General features: G+C 35.5%; 1 protein-coding gene across 1 annotated transcript; it reads right to left on the bottom strand.

Annotated features, from left to right (window-relative positions):
- Positions 1–1,970: 1,970 nt before the first annotated feature.
- On the bottom strand, positions 1,971–3,097 carry LOC308656370 (leucine-rich repeat-containing protein 58-like). The gene is given in 2 exon segments (XM_081307405.1): positions 1,971–2,962; positions 2,965–3,097. Coding segments are annotated over 2 exon segments (1,083 nt in total). The 5' UTR covers positions 3,083–3,097; the 3' UTR covers positions 1,971–1,997.
- Positions 3,098–19,087: the final 15,990 nt, after the last annotated feature.

Raw genomic sequence — 19,087 nt, 5'->3', positions numbered from 1 at the left:
ATAGTCAATTAAGAAGTAAACAGAGGCATTTAAGCCAGAAAAATTTGGTCCTACCAATCTAAATCAGTTAGTTACAAAACATTTTAGGTTTGTCATTTAGGCACAGCCTAAGTCATTTTTACTTTTCATAATCTTGCTATCTGCAGCTCGCTGTGGCTCATTTTAGAAGTAAGCAAAGACTTTATATTTTATAATTATTCACATACTACTTCAATAGACAGTAGAAACATATTAAATCACTTCTATACACATAAAAAAATTCAGAGTTAAAAAGAAAATAAGAATCTTACTACATTTTAACAGGGTAAAGGTAAAGGGATCTCTATAGCAGCGTTTCACAACTGCAGTCATGAAACTTTCATGACGTTTCATGAATAAACACACAAATAAACACACAAACCCTGAATTATCCTATACTATACTTTCTTCTAAAGTAAAAAATAATACATATGGAAAAAATCTAACATACATATATATATATACAATAATCAGCTTTTAAGAAATGATGTGCCCAGTCATGAATGCTAGAAGTCAGAAAAGAGATCAGGAGGCTCTAACGTAATCTGCCTGTGTATCACTGTATACTTAACGTTTGCCAACTAGCCATCATTTTATCATAGATTGGTTAGCTAATTATGATGAAAGTGTTGTGTATTCTGTAATATCGATTTATAATATTAGTTTATAAGCACTTAGTTAATAAAAATTTGGTAATTTTTGAAACTATTTTTCTCCTATACTTCAAGGATACATTTTAAATGTATCATCAACTCCCTGTATCTCATATTCTGTTTTTCCCCCCCTCTATTCTATCAGTACTTTATTTTCAAAAAATTATTCCATGGATAACTAGTTTTGGTATTCTATTGTGTATGAACACGACTCCTGCTCCTAACTTTATTTGCCTTATTGCCATGTTTTTCTAGTTTTATTCATTTTTCTTTAAAATGCAGAGAAAGTTGCAGCTTTAGTACACTACACAAAGGAGTCACATTTGACTGTTAAAATTTCCCCCCTATTCATTCAAGATACAAAGAAGCTTTCTTGGCTTACATCTTTTCCAGGTTTTTATTAAAAGTATTATTCTGTCTGATAAGGAATAAACTGATCAAGATGGTAGCTTCCCATTAACTATAAAAAGTGATTTGCTTACAAGGGACCACTGCACACTGAAAAAAATTATAAATAATAAAAAAAAAATAAGGTGGCCATGAGCTCAGCTGTTAGTTATACAGTTTTTACATAGTTCTGTTAAAGCATATTTTAAAGTGTCTTGCATAGTACATTAGGTTATAGGCTGCTCTGGCATTATTTCTTGAGTAAGTTTCCATATTCTTGCTAGGATTAAGGCACTATAACAAGTCATTGCTGAACTATATAAAGTTAATAACAATCTTACAAAACAAAGAAGAAGAAATGAAAAGTTATCCCACTTACAAGTTATACCCCTTACTTTACAGTTAGTTGGTCAGAAAAGTTTAGGTCCTATGTAACCATCTGTGAGCTTATATGAATAGGTCTGCAATCTACACAGACAGACAAAATAAGCAAAGAGGTAACCTTGTTTGTTGTATGGTGTTCAGCCTAAACCCAAGGATAACCCTGGTAATAATTATAGCTTTGATAATTTCTTACTTTTTTTCATCTCACCTGCCACAAGTTTCACTATTCATGGCCTTATTATACCACTGCTCTTCAAAATATACCATTCTGCTATGTGATTCATGCAAAACTTGTGAAATTGCACAACAATCAGCCAAATTTGAATCTGCCATTCGGATTATATTCAAATTATATTCAAAGATTCCAAACATGGTATTGAACTTATTCCTGCTGAATGGGTAGATGAACATAAAATCTTTCACATCATCTCAGATTCTTTCATGGACATTCAAGATGAAGATAATACAGTTTCTAGTCAACTTCTAGCTCTATTTTCTTTTCTAATCATCTTTGCTCATTTTTTTTAAGTATTTCACAACATCCTGTATTTCTGTTCAGCCAAGAAGAACTTTCTGCATTCTGTGTGCAGCAACACTAGCTTCGTCTTCTGAGTCAGATTCACTCTGGGAAGTGGAGCTGTGAGAGGCAGAACTGCAGGGTGAACATAAGTAGTGCATCAGTGGGAGGCGATACTTCCCACAGAAATCCACAAATTTAATTTGTCTGACACAGCAGTCAAAGTAGACTCCTCCACACTTTGGGTTTGGGCAATTGCTGGCTAAACTTAAGTATCTAAGAAGATTCCCCGGAAGATCATAAGGAGTGTAGGAAATGTTCCGGATCTTAATGGTCCGTGCAGCTAATTCCAGGAGAGTTGGAGGGTCATATGTTAAATCTCTGACCAAACGAACAACCAATGGATTTCCTCGTAAACTCAACTCTTCCAAATGAATAAGGTTGAGGATCTCTCGAGGCAGGTATGTCAGCAAGTTATTGTGGAGACTGAGGGAACGAAGTGAATGCAGCTGTGAAAGCTGAGGAGGCACACTTTGGATTTTGTTGTCACATAATACCAAGTAAGTCAGAGAAGGCAAATTTGCTAATTCTGGTGGGATTTCTTTGATGAAGTTTCCTCCAAGATATAAACACTCTAAACTCTGCAAGTTCTCGATTTCGGCCGGGATGCTCTGCAACTGGTTGCCGCCCAGGCTGAGGGTCTGCAGCGCACGCAGCTCCAGCAGCGAGGCGGGCACCTCCTGGAAGCAGTTGCCGCTGAGATTGAGCACTTGGAGGCTGTGGCGGAGTGGCGACTCGGCCAAGCCCCTGGGTAGCGCGCCTGACCCGCCAAGCCTGTTGTTTCTAGCCAGCAGCGTGCGCAGGCCGGTCAGCGCAAGCAGTTCTGATCCCAGCGCGGTCAACGCGTTACCGCTCACGTCCAGCAGCTGGAGGTGCTGGAAGCCACTGCCCAGAGCCCGTGGCAGTGACACCAGACGGTTATGGGGCAGCAGCAGCCGCAGCAACGCCGCTCCTCGCCGCGCGCCTCCAGCTCCGACTCCAGCGTCTCGGCGGACACACTGAGGCGGGACCAGCTCAGTTCCGCTTCTCCGCCAGTGGCCACCACCGCTCCGGCCTCCTCCATCCGGGCCGCCGGACAGCGCCTGGCTGGCGCCGGCTTCCGCGGAGCGCCGCTCGTGACCCACAGGCCAAGAGCTCGGCGGCGCCCCGCCAGAATATTATTTTGGATGATAGTTTTCCTTACAACAATTACCCACAATAAAGCCAGGAGAAAGGCTCCAAATGTGTGGATTTTATTTTTAATAATAAAAAGAAAATAAGTAGAGTCTTCCACCAAAACAAAACAAAAGAACAAAACAACAGCAACAACAACAACAACAACAAAAAAAAAAAAAAAAAAGAAAAGAAAATAAAAAAAGAAAATTCAGGACATATTATTGACTTAATTCTTCTTACCAAACTTTTAAATAAGAACTAATACCAACATTATTTATTTCCTTGCAAAAGCTGAGAAGGAGGTACTTCCTAACTCATTCAAAAGGTAACAAAATTCTGATAGCAAAGCAAGGTCAGGGTTCCCCCAAAAGAAGACAACTACAGCCCAACATCCCCTTTGCAAAATTCTGAACAAAATATTAAGTCAATTTCAACAGCTCATGAGAATTGTCATTTAAAATTATCAAGTGACATTTATCCCAGGGATGCAAGGATGGTTGAACACAAGCAATTCAATAGAGTGATACACTATATTAACTTAATGAAGGATAAAAAATCTTGTGATTACCTCAATGGATGCAGAAGAAGCATTTGACAAAATATCACATTCTTTTAAGATATATATATATATATATATATATATATATATATATATATATATATATATATTGGTGGTACTAAGGATTGAACCCAGAGCCTAAAGCAAGATAGACAAACCCTCTACCACTAAGCTACATCCCCAGCCCTATGATTAACAATTTAGGTATGGAAGGAATGTAACACAGCACAATAATGGCTGTCTATAACATATTCATACTTAACATCACACTCAGTGATGGAAAGATCAAAGCCTTTCTTCTTAGAATAGGAACAAGACATAGATGTTCAGGCTTGCACTGCATATGTGCATATGAATGCCCACGCTCAAGGACTCAAACCCACAGGCTGGTGCTCTACCAAGGAGATAAACTTCTTACCTCATGCTTACATCTGTTCAACAGCTCACTGGAAATTCTAGCTAGAGAAATGAGGCAAGAGAAAGAAAGGAAAGGCATGCAAACTATAAAAATGGAAGTTACATTTTCCCCGTTCAAGGATAACATGATCTCATATAGAAAATCTAATAATTTGTCCAAAACCTAAAAATTTGTCAAAACTAGTAAATGAATTAAGTAAACTTGTATAATATAAAATTAGCATATAAAAATTGAAAGTGAGACAAAGACACATCAAAGAGAAAACTTCAGATCAATATCCCTGATGAACATAGATGCAAAAATTTTCAATAAAATTGTGGCAAATCACATACAAAAACATATTTAAAAGATAGTGCACCACAATCAAGTGGGGTTCAGCCCAGGGATGCAAGATTGTTTTAACATACAGAAATCAACAAACATAATTCATCACATCAATAGACTTACTTAAAAACAAGAATCATACAATCATCTCAATAGATGTACAAAAAGCATTTGACAAAAATATAGCACCTCTTTGTGTTCAAAACACTAGAAAAACTAGGGATAGAAGGAACATACCTCAACATTATAAAAGCTATATATGATAAACTTAAGGCCAACATCATTCTAAATGGAGAAAAATTGAAAGTATGCTCTCTAAAAACTGGAACAAGATAAGGATGCCCTCTTTCACAACTTCTATTCAACGTTGTCCTTGAAACTCTAGCCAGAGCAATTAGACAGGGGAAAGAAATTAAATGGATACAAATAGGAAAAGAAGAACTCAAACTATCACTATTTGCCAATGACATGATTCTACATTTAAAAGAGCCAAAAAGTTCCACCTGAAATCTTCTAAAGCTCAAAAATGAATTCATCAAATTAGCAGGTTATAAAATCAGCACCTATAAATCAAACATGTTCCCACACATCAGGGATGAATCTACTGAAAGAGAAATTAGGAAAACTAATCTATTCACAATAATTAAGAAAACAAACAAACAAAAAACAAAAGACAAAACTTAGAACTCAATCTAAAAAGAGATGAAAGTTCTGTACAATGAAAACTACAGAACACTAAAAACAAAACAAAACAAAACAAACAAACAAACAAACAAACAAAAACTGAAGAAGACCTTAGAAGATGGAAATACCTCCCATGCTTCTAGATAGGCAGAATTAATATTGTCAAAATGGCCATACTACCAAAAGTGTTATACAGATTTAATGCAATTCCAAATAAAATCCAAATGACATTCTTCATAGACCTAGAAAAAGCAATTATGGAATTCATTGGGAAAAATAAGAGACCTAGGATAGAAAGCAATCCTTAGCAACAAGAGTGAAACAAGAGACATCACAAGACCAGAACTTACACAAAACTAAAGAGCAATAGTAACAAAAACATCATGGTATTGGCACCCAAACAAACATGTAGACTAACGGTAAAGAATAGAAGACACAGAGACAAATCCACATAAATACAATTATCTCATACTAGACAAAGGAACCAAAAACATTCACAAGAGGAAAGTTAGCCTATTCAATAAATGGTGCTGGGAAAATTGGAAATCCACATGTAACAAAATGAAATTAAACCCCTATCTCTCACCCTGCATGAAACTCAACTCAAAGTAGATCAAAGACTCATGCACTAGAACAGAAACCCTGTGCCTAATAATAATAATAATAATAATAATAATAATAATAAAATGTAGACCCAAATCTTCACCATGTTGGCTTAGAACCTGACTTCTTTAATAAGACTCCTGAAGTACAAGATATAAAATCAAGAATCAATAAATGGGAGGGATTCAAACCAAAAAGGTTCTTCTCATCAAAGGAAACAGTCAATGACATAAACAGAGAGCCTACAGAATGGGAGAAAATCTTCATCATATGCACTTCACATAGAGCATTAATCTCCAGGATATATAAAGAACTCAAAAGATGTAACACCCCAAACCCAAGTAACTCAATCAATAAATGGCTAAGGAACTGAACACTTTATAATCAATCAACAAATTAAACATATTCAACATCTTTAGCAATTAGAGAAATGCAAATCAAAACTAAAATTTCATCTCCCCTCAGTCAGAATGGTAATTATCAAGAATACAAACAACAATAAATGTTGGAGAGGATGTGGGGGAAAAGATACACTCATACATTGCTGGTAAGAATGCAAGTTGGTGCAACCATTATGGAAAGCCGTATGGAAATTCCTCAAAACACTTGGATTGGAACCACCATTTGACCCAGCTATCCCACTTCTTTGTTTATACCCAAAGGACTTAAAATCAGTATATTACAGTGAAGCAGCCACATCAATGGTTGTAGTAGCTCACAAAAGCTAAACTATGGAACCAACTGAGGGGCTGCCCTTCAATAGATGAATGGATAAGAAAATGTGGCATATATATACGATGGAATATTATTCAGCCTTAAAGAAAAATGTAACTGTGGCATTTGCTAGTGAATGGATGGAGCTGGAGAATATCATGCTAAGCAAAATAAGCCAATCCCCCAACACCAAAGGCCAAATATTTTCTCTGATATGGAGATGCTGATCCATAATGGGAGTGGGGGGCAGGGGAAAAATGGAGGAACTCTGGACTGGGCAGAAGAGAGTGAAGGGATGGGAGTGGGTATGGGGGTAGAAAAAAGAGTAGAATGACTTATTACCCTATGTACATATATAACCTTATGACTTGTGGGATTCTCCATTGTGTACAACCAGAAGAATGAGAAATAATGCTCCATTATATATGATGTATCAGAGTGCATTCTATTGTCATGTATAAGTAATTAAAAAAAATAAAATTTAAAAAAATCAAAAGTGATTCCATATGCTTATAATGAATTACCTGAAAATAAAATCAAGAAAATAATTCTATAAAAATAGCTACATAAAATGATGTAGTTGAGAGTAAATTTAAACAAGAAGGTATAAAACCTATGCACTATCAGCTCTAAAGTATTAGTGAACAAAACCGAAACTGACACAAATAATTGAAAGAAATCCTGTTGTCATAGATTGGAAGAATTAATATTGTCTACATTACCCAATGTGACCTAGACATTTAATGTAATATCAGTCAAAATTATTTTTCACATAAATATAAAAAAATACTAAAATTAGTATAGAACCATGAAAGACTGAATATACAGTTTTTTTTTTTTGAGAAATAAAACAAAGCAAAGCAAAAACAAAGCAGGAAACATCTTACAGTCTGATTTCAAAATGTGCTACAAAGTGATAGCAATTGATACAAGTAGGCACAGTGCTGGCATGAAAACAGATATGTAGACCAATGGAACATATTTAAGAACCCAGAAAAAAATTCAAACTTTCATGGTCAAATGATTTGGGCAAAAGTTGCTAAGAGCACATAATGGTGAAAGGATAGTATCTTTATTGAAGGTGTTAGGTTAACTGGATAGCCACATGAAGGGGAATGAATTAGACTTTATCTCATACCAGATACAAAAAAGTAGTAAAAATTGTTGAGAGACTTCACTGTAAGACTCAAAATTATAAAAGTATAAGTTATGGTTTGAAAATAAGCTATTTCCCCAGAACTCCTGTTAATATAGGGATGTTCAGAGGTAAAGTGATTCGGTTGTGAGAGCTTCAACCTAATCAGTCCACCCTAGTTTGAATGCTCAAACTAAAGTTTTCCAATTTATTGAAACATATATCTTCAACATAGACCCTGAAGATCCTCTAAATTTATGTGATGTTTTCTAATTCATCTCTAATTTTATTAATTTGAATCTTCTCCTTCTCCTCCTCCTCCTCCTCCTCTTCCTCCTCCTTCTCTTCCTCCTTCTCCTTCTTGTTAGTATGCTAGTGTTTATGAAACTTGTTTATCTTTCAAAGAATAAATTTTTCATTTAATTGATCCTTTGCATTTTTTTAAACTCTCAATTTCATTTATTTTACTTTGATTTTATGTATTTCCTTCCCTCCACTGGTTTGGTAACTGGTTTGTATTGTTTTGTTTTTGGTTTGTTCATTTTCAAAGGTCTTGAGATACATCATTGAGTTATTTATTTGGGATCTTTTTGATTTTCTTACATAAGAGCTCATACCTATAAACTTTCCTCTTAGAATTGTCCTCATGGTGTCCCAAATGTTCTGGTATGTATAACCCTTCTCATTTGCTTCTATGAATTTTGCAATTTCTGTTCTGTTTCTTCTATCACATATTCACCATTCAAAAGTCTTTTATTCAATCTTCATGCATTTATATAATTTCTGTAGAGTTTTTTGGTGGATATTTTAAATTTCATTCTATTATGATCAAATAAGATGAAAGGAATCATATCTCTTTTTTTGTATTTTACAAGTGTGGTTTTGTGGTATTGAATATGGTCTATTTTGGAGAACATTCCATGAGTAACTGAGAAGAAAGTGTACTTAGATGCTGTTCTTGGATGAAATACTTCTTAGATGTCTGTTAAGTCAATTTGATTTATAACATGTTTCAGGTCCAAAGAGTCATTACTGAGGGAATGTTTGGATGACCAAATTATTTGTGAGATAGGTGTGTTGAAATCATCCAACATTATTGTACTGGTGTCAATCTGATGCTTCAGTTTGAGTAGTGTCTATTTTATGTAATTAGTTGCACCCATATTTGGGCTATAAATACTTATTATTGTTATATCTTCTTTTTGGAATGTTCCTGTTACTAGTGTGAAGTGACCTTCTTTGTTTCTTCTGATTATTTTTTTTCTTGAATTCAGCTTTTTCAGATATGAGACTAGCTACTCCTTCTTACTTTGACACTCCATTTGCATGGAATATCAATTTCAACACTTTCACTTTCAGCCAGTAAAGTGAATCTCTTTTCTTTGCCAGTAAACTGAATCTCTTGCAAACAACTTGGATATGGGTCTTCCCCTTAAATCCATTTTGCAAGCCTATGTCTTTAAGTTGGATAGCTGAATATATTTATAGCAATGTTATTATGGAGAGATGTTTACAAACCCCTGCCATTTTGATTTATTTCTAATGTTTGAAGTGATCCTGTTTCTCATTTGCTGAACTACTCTTTTAATGATATTTGTGAGCTCTGGAGTTTGCTTTTAACTTGAGTGCAGTATTTCTTTAATTGATTTCTGTAGTGCTCCATTAGTAATCATGAATTCTTTCAATTTCTTCTTATCTTGGTGGGTACTTATTTCTCTATAGTTTTTGAGGATAACTTTGCTTTATATAGCAGTATAGGTTGACTGTTATTTTCTCTCAGGACTTAGAACACATTATTCCAAAATCTACCTGTCAATTAGAGTTTGATAAGGAATCAGAAGTAATCGAATTGGCTGGCCTCTAAATGTAACCTGACGTTTATTTTTATTTTGATGCATTAAAAATTCTATCTTTGGGCTGGAAATAGAGCTCAGTTGGTAGAGTGCTTGCCTCCCATGCCCAAGACCCTGGGTTGAATCCCCAGAACCACTGCCCCTCCCCCACCTCACACAGAAAAAAAATTCTATCCTTGTTAATATGTTAGGCATTTTCATCATAATGTGTTCTGGAGAGTTTTTGTTTTGTTTTGTTTTGTTTTGCTTTGTTTTTATTTTAAATAAGGGGTCGAGTTAAGGGTGTTTAACCACTGGGTTACCTTCCCAGTCCTTTTTATTTATTTACTTTTTAATTTTGAGACAGGGTCTTGCTAAGTTACTTAAAGCCTCACTAATTGGCAAAGCCTGGCTTTGGATTTCTGATTCTCCATTCTCAACCTCCCAAGCCACTGGGATTACAGGTATATGCCACCATACCTGGTGAGAGGTTCTTTTTTGATCTTATCTATTTGAGATTCAGAATGACTGAAGTATTAGAAAAATTCTTGTTAGTATTCTCCTGAAGAGATTATCCATTGTATTCACTTTCATGTTACACCCCTATTCAATTTAATTGAGTCTTAAATCTGATCTCTTCGTGTGTCTTAGAGTTCTTTTTATATTTTTATCATGGTGACTCATTTTCTTTTCTTTAATTCTGACTGAATATTTAAGCCTATTCACTTTGTGTCCAGCTTTGAGATTCTGTCTTCAGCATAGTGTACTCTCACTCAGTTGTTCTTCTGTAGTCTTTATCAATTTTATAATCATTCATTTTAATTATTTACCTAGTACTTCACCACTTCAATACCTTTGGAGTCAGTTGCTGGTGAATTATGACCTTAGAAGTTGCCGTGTTACCTTTTTTGTTCAACTTTTTTATATCCATATGTTGGATTGTATGCATCTTTTGTGACAGATTCCTCTTCTATTCTTACATGTGGGTCTGTTTGGGTCACAGCTTTTTCCTACCAAAATGTCCAAGAGTGATCAAGTTTGAGACCCCCTCATAGGTTTGGTATCCACAGGCTTTGTATTAATTCTCTATTTTGATTTAGGAATGGATATCCATATGTGGGGCACAAGGGCCCACCTCTAGACATTTCTACCGGGCACCTGGTCATTGGTTTGGGGTTTTAGTCTCTTTTATGCTTTGTACGAAAGTAGAGCCAATGCTTGAGTGTTTTTAAATTTGTATGCAGAACATGGTCCATTTTTTGGCTGATTTTCTTTCAGCAGCAAAGCCTCTATCTTAGATTCCCAGGACCTCAAAGAAAGTGGGAAAACAAACAGTAGCAACAATCAAAGCAAACAATAAACAGCATTAATATAAATTTCCAGGGCTGGAGTTGTGGCTCAATGGTAGAACGCTTGCCTAACATGTGTGAGAGACTGGGTTCCATTCTTAGCACTGCATATAAATAAATAAAATAAAGGTCCATTGACAACTAAAAAATATTTAAAAAAAAATAAAATAAATAAATTCACAGTGAATACAGTAACTTCTACCACACTAACTACCATCAGAACAGTAATGATGAAGTCACCTATTGCCAACAGCAAAAACAAGAAAAAACTGTAAAACAAATCTGGTAGCACATTTAAAGTAGGTAGCAGGTGTCAACTATGTCATCTACAGCAATAATAATTGCAACAATTTGAATGATGAGGGCTGGAGTAATACAAACCAAATTGTTTTCAAAGATGGTGAAAACACAGTTCAAAATTAAAAAGCACATGGATGGGCCCATTCCCGGGTGGAAGAAAGAAATATTTTATTTTATTTTTTAAAATATTTTTAGTTGTCAATGGGCTTTTATTTTATTTATTTATATAAAGGATAAAAATGTTTAGAATGAGTAGGAATAGCATAAGTCAGATCAACAGGAGAAAATCTGCTCATGAGAACAAGAAACTAGAAAGCAGAAGACTTGTACCCCAACACCTACACATTGATGTGAAACTGATGCCTGTTGTCTCTCAGGACTGGACACCCCACATGTCTGCTTCTTCAAGCTTCTCCCTCACAGTAAATACCCAAGAATGGCATCACTATCTTTAGTTCCAACAGACAGATGACATTTAGCATAGTAAAAAACATGCCAAATCGTGTAAACCTTACACCTGTTGTAGTCCTTTATCAGTCCAAGATCGTTCTGCTGAAATGTAACCATGCATTTTATTTTTTATTATTATTAAGACTATATAGATTTACACAGTAGTAAGTTCATCCTGACAAACTCACACATGCATGGGAATCTATTTCAGTTATTGATCTCTCCTGTTTCCTTCCTGTCTTCCCTCATCTCTCCCATTCTCCTTTCCCTACTCTAGTAGACTTTCTTTCAATCATCTATAAATTCTCACTTGATTAGTTCTTTATGTTATCTTATCCTTCCCTCCCTCTTTTCTTTATTTTACTCTATCTTTTATGTATTAGAGAAAACACTGAACCTTTTATTATCTAGTTTGGCTAATTTGATTTAACATAATATTCTCCATTTCCATCCATTTACTGGCAATTGCCATATTTTCATTCTCTTTTAAGGCCTTAGAAGAACACCATTTGTGTATGTGTGTGTGTGTGTGTGTGTGTGTGTGTATCGCAGAATTTCTTAATCCATTCATCAATTACAGTCATCTGGATTGATTCTGTATTTTAGCTATTTTGAATTATACTGCTATAAATATTGATGTAGCTGTTTTGCTGTGGTATGCCAATATGCAATACCTTTTATATGAGGAACAAAATCTCACTAAAAAAGATACCCACAGGCTGTCAGAGGAATGTGCATGTTGTCCACAGAGCCACAAGATGTTAACATTGTGAATTCTCCTTATTTCTTTCTTCCACTAAGTCCCTAAGAGCATGACCATGTTTTCCTTGGGGTTTTACAGTAATGTCTATTTGCCTTCCAATCCATCACCCCCATTCCCTCACCCTCGCCTGGCCACAAAAGAATTGTAAGGGACTAGTGTGTGGCTTCAGGAAAGAGAGCTTACCTAGCATATGTGAGGCCCTAGGTTCTGTCTCCAGCTTGGCAAATGGGAAAAACAGATACAAAAACAATACACACACACACACACACACACACACACACACACACACCACTGAAAACAGAAGGCTTGTGGATAACAAGTGCCTAAGGAACTTTTTCCATCCCTCAGATAAAAGCCCTGAATACTGCATATTGGGATGGTCTGGTGAAGGCGTTTAGGTGGTCAGGCAAGAGCTCTGTTTCCCCATCACATTTCCCCAACACATGTGACCAGCAATGAAATATAAAGCTGTCATAAAAAACATTTGTGTGAAATTATAGCTATTTGGGGGCTTTTCAAGACAGTGGAATAGGGGAGGTTACTTTCCTGGTAGCTTCATGGCATGAAATCATGAAAGCAGACAGGCAGCTTCTCTTCAAGGTGGGTGGGAAAAAAAAAGTGAACTTTACCGTAATTTAAAACTGAACATTCAAAGGAATGGGGACACAGGAGATTGGATATAATAAAGTAAGGGAAAAAAATCCCCAGTGGCACAGCTCCTGCCACAACCCAGGCCAGAAGCACCAGCAAGAGTCATTCTCCTGTGAGCATAGTAGAGGGATTAGAGAACTATAGGAATCCATATTTTGGGGAGGCCCAAGGGATGTCTGGGTATGGAGCATTTAGAGACCAAGGACATTGACTGACAAACCTGAAAGGTGTGCTGCATAATATCTGTGTGCAAGGAAAAAACCCACCCTCTCTCTAGGTGGTGTGCAGAGGACAAAGGAAGGAAAAATTTGGCAGCCATGTTAAGGGGGCTAGCAGCTGAGGGAGCTGAGTGGAGGGATTAGGGAACTATAGGAAAACATATTATATATATATATATATATATATATATATATATATATATATATATATATCCTCAGATAAGGTGGATTTCAAATATATATGCCACATTTTCTTTATCCATTCATCTATTGAAGGACACCTAGGTTGGTTCCATAGTTTAGCTATTGTGATTGATTTAAGCTGCTATAAATATTGATGTGGCTGCATCACTGTAGTATGCTGATTTTAAGTCCTTTTGGTATAGACCAAGGAGTGTGATAGCTGAATCAAATGGTGGTTCCATTCTGAGTTTTCTGAGGAATCTCCATACTGCTTTCCATAGCATTTTTGAAGCCAGTTATTTTTCATGGACTAGTTGTGTGTGTGTGTGTGTGTGTGTGTGTGTGTGTGTGTGTGTGAACTACAATGTTTGGTTAGTGTATTTTAGTTTTATTTTGTATTCTTCCATTTTAATTTTTACTCTTAAAATTTTTTTACTTTATATATATTTTTCACCTACCTGCTTCCCTTGATTTGTTCTTTTCTTCCACTATCAACCAATCTCTATTGTTTACTCTTTCACACTTTTTAAAATTTTTTACTTCTATTGTCTCTCCTCCTCCCTCATAATCATCACATCTCATGTCTCTTCTGTCCTCTTTCTCTCTACCATTTGAAATTATAAACCCTTTTATAAGCTGCTGTTTTTTTTTTCCTTCTTCTTCTTCGTTTGGTACTAGGGATTGAACTCAGAGGCATTTGACCACTGAGCCACAACTCCAGCCCTATTTTGTATTTAACTTAGATAAAGGGTCTCCCTGAGTTGCTAAATGCCTTTCTACTGCTGAGATTTGGCTTTGAACTCATGATCCTCTTGACTTAGCCTCCTAAGCCTTTAGGATTACAGATGTGCACTACCATGCCTGGCAAAACCACGCCCGGCACCACCACGCCTGGCAACTTGCTGTTTTTTGTAAGCAATAACTGATTATATTATTTCTGTTTGTTGTGATAATTAACATTATAGATATTATAATAGGAATTATTTGATTTAATGCTGTACATTGTTTGAATTGTTTGTTGGTATTATTTGTCTTTCCCTAAACAATGTGATACTGGAAACCTTCAGGGACACTCTTAAGTCCACAGAATATGAACTCTACTTCCTCAGATCCATACTATTAGATGGATAGACACAAAAACAACATTAAAAAGGTAGGGAACAAATTGCCCCAAACAAACCAAGATACTCAAGTAACAGAATCTATCAACACCACAATGGGAGAAATGTTAGAGAAGGAGTTTAGAATGTACATAGTTAAACTGATCTGCAAAGGAAAGGATAGCAAAAGGAATGAAATCAGAAAATACAGGAAGTGAAAGATCACTTCAATCAAGAGGCAGAGATTCTGAAAAAGAAAAAGCAGAAATATTTGAAATTAAGGAAACAATAAACCAAATTAAAAATTTAATAGAAAATTTAATAGAAAGCATCACCAACAGACTAGACCACCTTGGAAGACAGAACCTCAGGCAATGAAAAATATATCTATATAACAGAGAGAAGATGTTAAGAAACCCTAAACAGATTTTTCCAAGAACTAGGTTTAACATAAAATGACAAAATTTCAGGTTTATTGGGATAGATGAAAGTACAGAAATATAAACCAAAGGAATAGACAACTTTTCAATGAAATAATATCAGAAAATGTCCCAAACCTAAAGAATAAAATGAAAAATCAAATACAAAAGGCTTAAGAACTCTAAATGTGCAAAATAATAGACACATTACAATGAAAATGCCTAACATACAGATAAGAATAGAATTTTAAAGCCTGCAAGAAAAAAATATTTGATTATGTATAGAGAGAAAACAGATCTTAGCTGATTTCTCAACCCAGATCCTCAAAGCTAGGAGGCTGTGGAATAACATATACTAAGCTCTGAAAAAAATGGATGTCAACCAAAATGTCATCCAACTACATCCCGGCAAATTAAGCTCTGTATGTAAAGACTCAATAAAAACCATCCATGGTAAACAAAAGTTAAAAGAATTCACAACTAGAAAGCCTGCAGTAGAGAACATCTCAACAAAATATTCCATGAAGATGAAATTAAAAAGAAAAAGTAAAAACCAGCAAAGGGAAGAACTACACTAAAGGAAAATTCAATTAAAGGAGAAACTAATCCACACTGAAAACTAGAAATAAACTGAAATGAGCAGAAATACAAATCAATCTCAATAATAACCTTGAATGTTAATGGCCTAAACTCATCCATCAAAACACATAGACTGGCAGATTGGATTAAAAACCAAGATCCTACAATATGAAGTCTCCAAGAGACTCACCTCATAGGTAAAGACAGCCACAGACTGAAGGTGAAAGGATGGGAAAAACATACCACTCACAAGGATTGTGTAAATAAGAGGGGGTTTCTATCCTCAGATAAAGTGGATTTCAAGCCAAAATTAATCATAATGGACAAAGAAGTACATTTCATACTGCTTAAGGGAAGCATATATCAACAAGACATAACAATCATTAAACATTTATGCCCCCCAAAATGGAGCATCTACATATATCAAACAAACCCTTCTCAATTCCAAGAATCAAATAGAGCACAACACAATAATCCTGGGTGACTTTAACACATCTCTAGCAAAGCCTCACCCAATGGGGATTTAAGGAGGTTCTGAGGCAGGTTCTCTGCCTCAAAGTGAGATCAAGAGCTGCCTCCTCTCTGGAGTGAGGGAAGTGGGCAGCAGCTCCAGTCCCTGGAACATGACATAATTGCCATGAGCTTCCAGGACTTTGGTGCCTTATTTCATAATCATGAAAGGGAATAGGCAACTGCTTACTTCTCATAAACAATCACACCCTTTAAGACCCATTATTTCTATCATTTCTTTTCTTCTTTTTAAGATGATTCGATTTTTTATGTCTTTATTTATTTATTTTTATCTGGTGTTGGGGATTGAATCTCATGCTAGGCGGGCACTCTATCACTGAGCCACAACCCCAGTCCTCTATCATTTCTTCTATAAGTTAGTCAATCCGTTCTTGTTTTTATAGAGAAGAATGACTCCCATGCTAAATCATCAGCTATTAAGATGATCATTTCAGATCAGGCCAATTCACCTGCTCATCATCGCTGTAGCTGGAATCTGCTTTTAAACAGCTATAGCACAGTACTTATTCTGTGAAAAGGAATTAATGCTTATGAATGACCCTAAATTCACATGTTGAGACCTAATCCCCAATGTGATGGTTACTAGGAAGGGAGGTCATAGGAAGTGCTCAGATCACAAGTGTGGAGCCTGCAAGAATGAGATTATTGTCTTTCTGAGGTGCCTAAAAGAACAGAATTTTTTCCTTACACCCTATGAGGACATAAGTAGAAGCCACCATCTGAACCCAGAACGTGGGCCCTCTCTAGACCCTTCATCTGCCAATGAGTTGATTTTGAACTTCCCAGACTCCAGTACTGTAAGGATTAGTTATCTATCATATAGATGATGCCAGCTAGTTTATGATATTTTGTTTTAGCCACTCATAAAAAATTAAGATACCCCCAAATAATTTAAAATTATTTTTACATGGTGAAAATAACAATTTGGGAAAATTCTAACCTGCTATTTTCAAAAAGTCTTATCTTATTTACTCACCTTGACCAAAGGAACACCTTTATTGCTCCCCCCTGGATATATAACAAATGTTCCTAGTTTTATTCTAAAGGAAACAAGTATAATTCATCTTTCCAGAGTAAATTTTCCTATGTGATATAATTTAATATAAGAACTGTATTCTGATGAACATTAATGCACTGAGACACTGTGTATATTCATTGCCTATTCAACAATTATCAAACAAACACATTTGTGCTCATTTAACTAGATTTTGTTTCCATTGTCTCTATGCCAAAAGTTCCTGACATAGAGACAATGGAAACAAAATCTAGTTAAATGAGCACAAATATACATGCAAGGCTTTTACTGGGGTGTAGGCCTAAGGGAGAAAAGTGATTTAGCTGAAGTGAGATCTCAGTAATCAAGTACCAGGCTGCATTCTGAGAAAAATGACCCACAAGCTTTTATTAATTTTCTGGAGTGGCCTCAAATCTGGTTGTTTTCCATTGACCAGAGACACCTTTTCAAAAAAATATTTCTTCTTGTACCAGAGACTCAGAGCACCAGGTGGTCACCTTCAACTTGTGCTAGGAACTGCTGAGTGACTCAGGTGCCATCATACTGTGCAATCATCCTGGCCTTGTCCTTCAGTCTGGGTCTGATAATAGGCTGAAGGACTTTGCATGTTTGGGCTGCTGTAGCTGATGAAAAAGCACAAGGGTGGAGTAGAGGAAAACACAAACCAGCTCCCACAGGCAATATGTCTGTATGCAGAGCTGAGGATAATCTTACCAAAAATTCAGTGATGAGTCAGTTTTCAGCAAAAGCAGCCTTCATTATCATCATGACCCACATGTCAGAGGTGTTATCCACAGCAAACTAGTGGGACACTAATAATGTATTGTCCAGCTGTGTGACCTCCAAAATAAATGATGAATAAGAACAAGTGAAGCTGGAGGTTTTAATTAGGTTTTTTTTTCCCCAGCTTCACTTGTTCTTAAAAATCTCATATAAACATTCTGCTTCTAGTTTTAACAGGGTCTTATAATGGGTATGTTAGAACTAGTCCAAGGGTAGAGATGCCATCTGCCATGCTACAAAGAGCAAATATTTATTGCAATCAGGGTTTTATTTCATTGTCCCATTCTTTTTCTCCCACCAAGGTGGTTCCAACTGTCTCAAAAGAATCACAACACAGGGCTGGGGATATAGCTCAGTTGGTAGAGTGCTTGCCTAGCATGCACAAGAACCTGGGTTCAATCCCCAGCACTATACACACAAAAAAATTGCAGCACATAATAACCAGCAGAAAGTATTTTATGAATAAGTGATTTTGTTCTTCAAAGGGATATTTCTTTTTTGCTATGCATGTTTTTTCTATAATAAAATCATTTGTGTATAAAATTCACACTACTCAGGAAAGCATACTAGTGTCAAATAATTATGAATAAAAACTATGAGCTGAAACTACTGTTTAATTTTGAGTATACACTCTTCTACATTTTTATTATTGATTTAAAAATAATAAATATGTTAATTATATATATATATATTCAATACATAGTATATATACTATGTGTATATATACTATGTATTAAAATAATTCAACATGTGGTATATATGTGCCATATACAATATATATACACAATGGATTATATAGTGTATGTATGTTATATATATATACATACATATATATATGTATGTGTATATATATATATATATAGTGTATATATATATATATATATATATATGTGTGTGTGTGTGTGTGTGTTACGTACACACACACACACACACAATGTATTGAATTATCCTCAATCTCTCCCTGAAGACTTTGGAAGTAAGATTGAGGCAGGAATTGCATTCTATGATTTAGGTGAAACAAGTCAGAAGTAACCAACTTTACAAAGTGAAAGAATGAAAACTTAGTGTTTATGCTGTATATTTGTATCTCAAGGACCTCACAAGTTTTATCATGAACTCTTTGAGTGACAGGGATTGAAATGCTAACATAATAAACACTCTGTTACTGCATTTGTAATGAAAAATGTTTTCTCCTTTTAACTTCATAAACTTTTCAAAATTATCCAATCATCAAGCTTTGGTTAAAGGAGATTTGCCTAGAATTGTGTATATAATTATAATATTCCATATGGAGCGGAATTCA

Source organism: Spermophilus citellus, assembly GCF_964194105.1.
Source record: "Spermophilus citellus genome assembly, chromosome: 9".
In the NCBI taxonomy this organism is placed as follows: domain Eukaryota; kingdom Metazoa; phylum Chordata; class Mammalia; order Rodentia; family Sciuridae; genus Spermophilus; species Spermophilus citellus.
This window is presented reverse-complemented; position numbering and strand designations above follow the sequence as displayed.